The sequence below is a fragment of the Rhinoraja longicauda genome, chromosome 14 (genome assembly GCF_053455715.1).
Source record: "Rhinoraja longicauda isolate Sanriku21f chromosome 14, sRhiLon1.1, whole genome shotgun sequence".
Lineage (NCBI taxonomy): Eukaryota > Metazoa > Chordata > Chondrichthyes > Rajiformes > Arhynchobatidae > Rhinoraja > Rhinoraja longicauda.
The window spans coordinates 27,216,136-27,226,318 of record NC_135966.1 but is presented as its reverse complement, the minus strand read 5'-3'; the positions used below and the strand labels follow the sequence as shown (position 1 = coordinate 27,226,318).

Below are 10,183 nucleotides of genomic sequence, written 5' to 3'. Positions count from 1 at the left end.
GAATGAAACAATTACCAATAGATCCATTTCATAAACAACCTGTGACAAGTAAACACCATGGAACGCAGTACTTACTGTATTGTATGTTGTTAATATGTAGTGGATTCACCAAAGCCAACATAGCAGGATTGTGTTTGTTTATCAGCCCACCCTCAAACTGGAACACTGGGAAAATGCTGCTGAGAGGATATATTGTCTGAACCGTTCTACATTTCAACAAGGGATTAAACCCTTTTGAACTGGTCGCCTCTCATTGCCGATGCCTATCCTGGAATGATTTGAGCACATTTGAATTGTGACAGTTAAAAGTCAAGTAGGCATTTCGTAAGGTCTATGAAAATCTATTTGAGCTTAGGTATGCTGTGTCATAAGCATTATGAAACATCTGGATAAGGCAAGGACACACAGATGGGATAGTGGAAGAAGCTAGTGGGAAGTGAAAAATGGCCAGGTGGCAGAATTGGCTTGTACTCTGCTGCACTCTAGCTTTTAGGTTGTTGATAGACCTTGCATTTGGTCTTAGCTGGAGCTATATTTGATAGCAAGGGTAGTCAAGTAGAAGGAGTGGATTGCAAGATTGATGGTTTTGTTGAGCTGCATTTCAACCAGCTGTGAGACCATCATCGGAAAGCAGAGATGGTCTAAGTTTCAATTTCTATTCTGTGTGAGTTAGATCATCCAAAGGGCCCTCTAAATTAGTCCTGAAGATTTTTTCCTTGGATGAATGAAAATAATAAATCTATTTCCTAGTTATATCCATTGTCCGCTGATAAACAGTGACCTCAGTATGAACAAGATTAGATGCAGTTTTGTTGATTTTGCATGTATTATTGCTAGCAGTCAGTTCACTTCTTCAAAGGGGTACAGAAGGGTACAACCTTTATGAATTGCATCTCTGAAGAAACTTTTTTTGACATGGTTAGAATGATTAAACTAAAAGTGTCGACAATATCCTCTTATTTATACTGACAGATTCTTCCACCTCTCCCTTCCAACAAAGCCTAGATGATTAGTTTGCACTATATTTAAACTTATTTCAACTTTAGAGATGGGTGAAATAGATCAAAGGAAATTATATACACAGTCACAGTAATGTGACTGCAGAGACATGTATTTGAGTTTAAAGAAGGAGAACATTAATAAATAGACTGGCATTTATTTTTAAAAAAGTACACAGAATTTCACATCAGTCATGTGTTTAAACTTCAATTAGCCAGATCTAAAATTTATTTAAATACTAGCAAATATTAGTGTATCACTCAGCAGGTAACTCACTCTGGCATTACTGTTCTTGAAAATACATGGATATCTGTCAAGCTTCACCAAATTAAAGAAATCCCTTTAAAACAGTCAGGAATAAAACAAGCTTTGTATAGCAGAATGGAACAACAACATTTTTGGTCACTGGTTATTTCACTTGTTTTCTCATAGTTTAATAGCATTGTAGCAAAATCAAAGCTTCACAATTCCTTCATGAATTCAACGAGAATGCATTTTACATTATACCGTCCTGTCTAATACAATGTGTATTACCCTACTTCTATTCAGTAAACAAGTTACTGGTTGTAGTGTCTATTGAATAGGATGCGTGTATAACACCACATACATAACAAATCCACATCCAAGTGCCAGGTTGTCTCAAAGTCTCAAAGTTTGCATTTCAAAGAAGACAGTATCACATTAAGTCAACCAATCAAGTAAATTTAACGTGGGAGTCTTCCAAACTCCTAATTGGCAAGCCACACAATGTAGCTTTTCACACTCCCCATCACACAACATTTAATACAGTTAAATTGATTCTTGTCTAATGCTAATTCGCAAAAGGTTTTAAGCCTAAAATAGGCATTCATTATACCTTTGATGGAATGTTGCACAACAATTTATATTTATAAAGTGTTAAAAATGTCAATACTTAAATGCAGAAGGCACTTTAAACACCATTGCATGTGAAACCTGCATAGGGTATTCATCCCTCAAAGTACGTGTTTTGTAATGAGATTGTTTTGTTTTATTTTAAAATATTTTAGGGGAAAAAACACCATGTGAACCAAGAACTCGGGCAGATTGAGGTCAGAAATTGATCAGAGGTTTAAAAAAGTTCTGCATGGGAGTTCATCCCGGTGTTATATTTAACAAGCTCTAAAAAAAATAAATAATTTATCAAAAGTTGAATTTCTGGACACATTGAAACTTTCGCTATACTAAAAAAGTACAAGCTGCTTACACAGCATACAAATGATGGCAAGTGCAGTGACACCATATTAGCACACTAAACGAATACCAGCTGTCTTTAATTGTACTGTCAGCTAAGGAATGAAACAGTAATCATAGCTTCCCCTCTGACTGCTCCAATCCATGTAATAGATCCAGGCTGACAGCAAATCAATCAACAGCTATTCACTTTTGATGATTGATCCAATGTAATTTTGTGTGATAACGTGACACGAGCAAATGCAAAGTTTCATCATTTGCAACAGCAGCGTTCGTATTCCATGCTGGAGTGATTTTCCAGGAGCGGGACTTACTGGCATTGAAGCATTCCCAAAAACTACTGAGGTTCTAAACTAAACTTCAAGTCATTAAATTATTTGGTAAGTGTCTGCCTGCATTCACATCCACGCAATCACCAGCAAAGAACACATGTAGTGACCAGTTCTTTGGAACAGGCCATGTTACACATAAATGGACTTGGATATTTAACTAAAGCTAAAAGATCATTGCACTATTCACTCATTGAACAAACCTAAATTTTTTACTGTATTAAAAAACAAATGGTTAGCATTTTGAACAAGTCCCTATTTTTTGCAGTAACGAAGCGAACGATGGATATTCAGTTACACATTTAGAATCATGTCTAGGACTCCCATCAAACAAATTAAGAAAAGATTTTTTCAAAATTAATTCCCTCAATCTTTCTGGGAAATGTAAACCTTCCAGTATTCGGGTCACTTTTTATTTGTGAATGCAGACTGTTGGTGAGAAATTCAATCATAACGATCACTGTGCCAAGCCTCATTATGGCCATGTACACAAAATTCTACAATGAACTTCAGTAACTGGAATAGGAGTCTGGACTAGTTTTATTAACTTGGTGTCCTGAAGTATTTTTCATCATTAACCTCAACTATTGGAAGGTTGGGGGTAAAACTGTGCAGGACAGAGCCAAGTAATAGCTTGCTTCTTTAATCAGATAGTAATACTGACCTATATAGTAGTACTTGAAAATTAAACCAACAATTCTACACTGCCGGACATAAACATATACTAATGTTCTCAACACGAGAATTAAGTAATAGAACACTGAAAATTAAAATAGCTGCATTGTTACTAAAACAAATGTTTATGAAGGTAATGACTAGTTGTTAGATCTGATAGCTCCAATTTACATAACATTAATGCAAGATTTAAAACTTTACTGCTTAAATGAATTTCATTTGTTAGTTTACAATAAAGTCTGTTTAAGACAATCAAGCAAAGTTCTCAAAAATATGCATTTTAAAAATAGCAGTTAAAGCCTCTGGATTATTTTACATCAACATAAAAAATACCCAAATGTAAATTGTGACGGTATGCTACACTCTACAGCACTGTCATTGTCACCTTCAGCAGTATGGAATCAAAATGCAAGCCAGATACAAGCTACTCTGAGGTAAATGTCATGTATTTATGCTGGTCAACAAGACTGCCTGAGGTATTAAATATTTTTTCCCTTCTGTAGAATCTTGAAACCTGAATAAATTTAATTATTGAGGAGTTCACACTGACATTTGTACATGCAACTCTTTCCTAGTTTGGTCATGTCAGCTCCTTGGATGCACCTTCAACAAACCAGACTTCCCTTGATTTCTTTACCAAGCAGGCAGAGATGCATTAAAAATAATATTTAATATGTTACTAATTTATCCCCTAAATCGCTCTTCTTTTAAAGTTCCAATTTTCAGTAGGCTATCCTTGCTGAAGAACAAAATATCCCAGTGAAAGCAGCTCTCAGATCATTCACATGCACCCACATTTCCATGCAACCAAAGTTAAAAATTCACAAGTGTTAGAGGAAATCATCGTCTGATAAGGTTATAATTGTCACTGTGATTAGTAGTAATCTTAATATAAGAGCTGGATATCTACGACACTGCTTTGCCTGCAATTGAAACAAGTAACAGTGCAGTAAACAGGATAAAGTGAAGGTACAGCTAAGATACAAACCATATTGCACTTAGTAATGTCTCAAAACTCCCTGGGTTATACACCAAAACATCACAGGCAGCCAGTGATAAATTAAAACAAATGAGGGCAACCGCATTGTCTTCAAGTATAAAAGTGTGCCCCTCAAAGCTTTCATGTAAACAATATAAAAATGTCACAGTAATAACAGCCCTTTATGCAAGTTAAGGCAGCAGCTTAAAAATGCTCTTCACAAACAAAGGATCTCTTCAAATCTATCAAAATATTTCATATGGCTTTCCGACATCCCATTGGACTACTTTGTCTCAAAAATGTTTGTTCAGAATACCAAATTGGGTGCATTCTCAGAGTATAAAATAATTATCATACTTCCATCACAGAGAATCTAACAAGAAAAGCTACATTGTTAATGCATTCTATTGCATATCCTAAATAAAAAGTTCAATCCATGTAACAAATTGCATCTCTTCTGAGAGACAGCTTCCAAGGCCAAGTAGAAGATCGCTTTTAACAGTTTGGAAGAATGGTGAAAAATAACATGTTTGTAATTACTGTCATCGGTCAAAGCAGCCAGTTGAGTACGTGTGATGTCCACTTAAAAAATTACTACCATAAGCCACAGTGATGCAGTGTCTGGGTTCTGTGGTTATGGCAACCTGCATAGCAATGGGTCCCTGAACAGGCAGTGCTCTTACCGTGGGCTGCAAACTGGCCTGCAAACTTGGGTATGACTGTAGAGTATAGTTGCTGCCAGCACTTCCTGAGACAATGGTAGCCCGGCGGCCCTGTACATGACTCCTATGGGCTTGTATTGAAGCCTGAGGTTGCAAAGGTGAATGAAACTGTACCAGTTGGGATGAGGAGTTCTGGGTGAGATGATGGTATGGAGTCTGCTGGAACAAGAGCTGCGGTGAAGATTGGTGTTGATGCTGCTGTTGCACTGTTGTCTGTTGTTGTAGAGCTGACTGTTGTCCTTTGGTTTTGTTGGCTTCTTTGACATCATTGTCATGGGCACTAAACAATAAAAAAAACACTTCAAATCAGATAATCTCCAATAAAGAATATAGAACATGGTCAGCACAGGAACAGGCCCTTCAGATGATGCCTAATTGAACTGATCTCATCTGCCTGCAAGTGATTCACATCCCTCAATTCCCTGCAAATCCATGTGCCTATCTAAAAGCTTCTTAAACGTCACTATCGTATCGGCCTCTAACACCACTCCGGCAATGTGTTCCAGCCTACGTAAAAAATCATGCCTTGCACATCATTATATTTTCCCCTTCTCACCTTACAGCAAAGCCCTCTAGTGTAAGACATTTCCACCCTGGAAATATGATACAGAGTGCCAATCCTTATCTTTGCCTCTCATAATTTTATATACTTCTACCAAGTCTCCCCACAACCTCCAATATAACTTCCACTTTTCTACTATCTTCCAGCTAAATACCTAGGTATCAAGTTTCATTTAAGCACTTTTCTCTAATTAAAATGGTTTCTATTAATTGGATTTCTTTATAATCGGTTGCCAGTTTATGATAATGAATTTATGAATTCAAGCAAAAGTGCTAGTTTGAAGAGACTTTGGGCCAATCTGATAATTAAAAGTGTTTAACACAGTATACCACATCAATTTTTTACTTGATACAATTGATTGCTTTACATAAGTGATTTACAATAATTAATCCTGTATAGTCCAGCAACCCACAAACCATTAATCTCAGGACTCTTCACAATGGTAATTCTGGGTTGAAGAAGAATGCTTGGTTATATTATGCAAATGATTTCACCCAAAAATTGGTGGATCTACATAAATGATTAAAATTCAGAGGGGTAAAACTGTTGCTCAGATTTTCCATCGTAGACTAAATAAATTTATTATCTTAAACACAAACGATTCAAACAGGATTTTCCAGAACCAAGAATAATCCAATGCACAGCGATTTTATTTACTGGTGTTTCTTCTGTTTTAATGGCTAAGATTATTTCAGCTAATCTAAGTAACTCCTCTTCACACGAGGATGTACTTGCACGCAGACATTTAATTAAAACCAATTATCTGAAATTATTCCCCCCCTCCCACGAGTAAAATACCGCCATTCCAAAGATGCAATTACAATAAAAATATGAAAGTAAGCTTCAGTATATTAGAGGAATAGATTAATTCAGATAATGAGTTTTATTATTGAAATGTCTACATGCAGATACAGCCTCATTGTGTGAAGAGCTATTTAGATTTAAACAATATTAGCCATTAAAAGAGAACAAATAATGGGAAATAAAAATGCTGTGCATTGCATTTTCATGGTTCTGGAAAATCTTGTTTGAATCTTGAGAGATACAAAACTTGAAATAATTAACAGCAACACTTAAATTAGTACTGGCAGCAACAATGACCAATTTAATTACAAATCTCTATGTTCAGGTAGCTTCTCGCGATGAGAAGGCAGTTAACACTTAGTAAAAACAATACCTGTCGAAACACTGGATTGGGGCAAAATTTACTAGCAACTTTCCTCACATTTTTGAATACGAGAAAATCCTAATATTCCTAAAAATGGATCAACAGATGTAAGTGAAGTCCAAAATAAGATAATTCACAAATGCTCTGGTAAATACAGCATGATGGGCTGTATTTTTTCTTGTTCCAATATAATTATATTCTTAATAATAATGTTTAACTGATGCTAGAGTAGAGCATTAGGTTGTTATATATGATCATTCTTATTCTGCTTTTCCATTACTTTTTAGTAGAATAAAATTGAAAAAGAAACAGGAAAATGAAAAAAAAATTGCAAGTTTGCTGATGATACAAAAGTGGGTGGTTTTGCAGATAGTGAAGATAGTTGTGAAAGATTGCAGCAGGATCTGGATTGATTGGCCAGGTGGGCTGAGGAATGGTTGATGGCATTTAATACAGAAAAGTGTGAGGCGTTGCATTTTGGGGTGTCTAACAAGGGCAGGGCCTCCATAGTGAATAGTAGGCCTCTGGGGAGTGTTGTAGTGCAGAGGGATCCAGGAGTGCAGGTGCATGCGTTCGAGTCGCAGGTAGATAAGGTGGTCAAAAAGGCTTTTGGCACATTGGACTTCATCAGTCAGTGTATTGTGTATAAAAGTTGGGAGGTCATGTTTCAGTTGTATAAGACGTTGGTGAGACCCCATTTAGAATATTGTGTTTGGTTCTAGGCACCATGTTATAGGAAAGATATTGTCAAGCTTGAAAGGGTTCAGTGAAGATTTACGAGGATGTGGCCAGGACTCGAGGGTGTGAGCTATAGGGAGAGGTCTCTATTCCTTGGAGTGCAGGAGAATGAGGGGTGATCTTATAGAAGCATATAAAATCATGAGGAATAGGTCAGGTAGATGCACAGAGTCTCTTGCCCAGAGTAGGGGAATCGAGGACCAGAGAACATAGGTTCAAGGTGAAGGGAAAAAGATTTAATAGGAATCTAAAGGGTAACTTTTGCACACAAAGGGTGGTGGGTGTATGGAACAAGCTGCCAGATGAGGTAGTTGAGGCTGGGACTATCTCAACGTTTAAGAAACAGTTAGACAGGTACATGGATAAGACAGGTTTGGAGGGATATGGACCAAGCGCAGGCAGGTAGGCCTAGTGTAGCTGGGGCATGTTGGCCGGTGTGGACAAGTTGGGCCAAAGGGCCTGTTTCCACACTGTATCACTATGATTCTAAATACTGATAATCTAAATACTGATGACTCTATGATGACTCTAAATACTGATAATCTAAATCAGAAAATGCTCCATTGAGTCTTTAACCCAAAATATTAACTTTGTTTCTCTTCCCATGGATGTGGACTGACTTGCTGAGTATTTCCAGCAAGTTCTGTTTACAAAGAAGGCATTATAACTGAAGCCTTAATTTTAATCAAGCATCTTCCATACAGACACAGCCAATGGTAAAAAAAAGTTATGTGGTGAAGATGATGAACATAACATACCCACTCCCAAAAGCAATTGTGTACATTAAATCATGATATTAAATATTCAAGATTAGATTTAATAACATTCTCAAAGATATTCTTACTTTATTTAATTGTTAAACGTTAAAGGCTAGGATTCTGTACGGTTTATACCACTGCAGGAGTCCTTTAAGTAATATTAAAAAATAATAAAGAAAGTTGTCTCACATCACATCAATTCATGGAGGACACAAAAGTCATAATTACACAGTCAGGATAAAACATAAGCTCTTAAACAACTTTTTCTTTTCAATTTGAAAAAAGTAGATGCATCTTACATCAGCATGAGCTCAACACATGGAGTCAAGTGCTCCCACGTATATCCAGTCAGCAGGTGAAGATGAGTGGTCAGAGATGGACTGATGTGTAAACAAATGCGGGATGCTGTTATGCAGGCCGCAGCTACCAGTGATGGACGAAAACTCAGAAAGTTGTGATCTACAACATGAAGAGTAGTATACAATGTCAATCACCTGAAAGAACTGATCACAATAATTCCATAATTCATAATTCCAGTTCAACTTCTGAACATTTTGAAAGTAAATTCTTATGTCAAAGGTTTTCAAATTAGAGCACAGCTTGCCCACACCGGCCAACATGTCCCAGCTACACTAGGCCTACCTGCCTGCACTTGGTCCATATCCCTCCATACCTGTCCTATCCATTGACCCATTAAGTCTATGTCAACTATCAAGCAGCAGCTTATACTAAACCCATTTTATTCGTTAATAAAATTCATTAATTTCCCCTGGTTCTATCATTCACCTACAAATACGTTAATTAAATATTATTTCTTTTGAGGTCCAATTGTGCATTCCAAATTTTCCTGTCTGCAAGCTAGTCTCCGTTGTTGTCATCTAATTTGTTCACCATCAGTTACTAGTTCTTCAACATTTGGAAATTTATAGACATACATTTGGTGATTGGTTCATTGACCTATCAATAATAATAATAACTTTTATTTATATAGCACTTTTCATGCAATTTAATGCAGCCCAAAGTGCTTTCCACAAATGCAAACACATGCCTAAACAGAGATACAATTTAAAACAGTAAGGACATAGGCATACAAAGCACAGATTTATATAAAAGTATAAAATGTAAAATTGGGAGTGTAAAAGAACAAAGGAAGCATAATCAGTTAGAAGCTTGAGTAAAAAGATATGTTTTTAACGGCCGTTTAAAAATCTCAACTGAGTCGGCATCTCTCATAGCCCTGGGTAGGGTATTCCACAGCTTGGGGGCGTAATTGAAAAAGGCTGCTTCGCCAATTTTCTTACTGCTGCGTCGTTGAGTGGCTAACAGGCCAGCATCGGAAGACCTGAGCGCTCGAGTAGGAGCATATGGTAGGAGAGACTCTGTAAGATATGCTGCTCCCAAGCCATTTAAGGCTTTGTAGACTATAAGGGGAACCTTATAGTCAATCCTGGATCTTACAGGGAGCCAATGAAGGGAGTATAATACTTGGATGATATGTTCCTTTTTGTTGGTATTTGTTAAAAGCTGGGCTGCGGCATTTTGAATGAGCTGTAACTTGTTCATGGATTTTGAAGGCAGCCCGGTAAATAAGGCATTACAGTAATTAAGTCTGCCTGATATGAAAGCATGTATGGGTTTTTTACAGTCATGTTGAGTCAAGAAAGGCCGTACTTTAGCAATATTTCTAAGATGATAGGTGACCTCCCACGCCTCTGAAAGAATATTAATTTATTTTTACTCAAGCTAAAAACTCTTCTGTTATTCAAAAGAAGAAAAGGCAAACAAATGAACAAAATTGAACTTGTGCAGATGCTATTTACGTCTTGGATTTATCTCAAGGTGCTCCACAATTCAACTAATTATAGCATCATCACACTAAAATCAACAAGTGAATTGTTTTGCTGGTGGTGCTGGTTTAGAAGAGGACACTTTGGATGCCCTACAGCAGGGATGAGCATGGGGTCATGAGACAGATGGCTCATGTGCAAGGTGGCACATATGTAAATGCAATATTGTTTCAATGTTTTATTAGCTAATCATA

The 10,183-nt window shown here is 36.8% G+C and overlaps 1 protein-coding gene across 1 annotated transcript in view; it reads right to left on the bottom strand.

Annotated features, from left to right (window-relative positions):
- Nucleotides 1-1,218: 1,218 nt before the first annotated feature.
- The window catches only part of ccnjl (cyclin J-like), a 58,909-nt gene continuing 49,944 nt past the window's right edge, over nt 1,219-10,183 (bottom strand). The window contains exons 4-5 of the mRNA XM_078411612.1: nt 8,442-8,601; nt 1,219-5,196 (exon numbers count right to left, since the gene is read on the bottom strand). Coding sequence (XP_078267738.1) covers nt 4,737-5,196; nt 8,442-8,601 — 620 coding nt within the window. The 3' untranslated portion in view covers nt 1,219-4,736. The remainder of the gene's footprint in view (nt 5,197-8,441; nt 8,602-10,183) is intronic.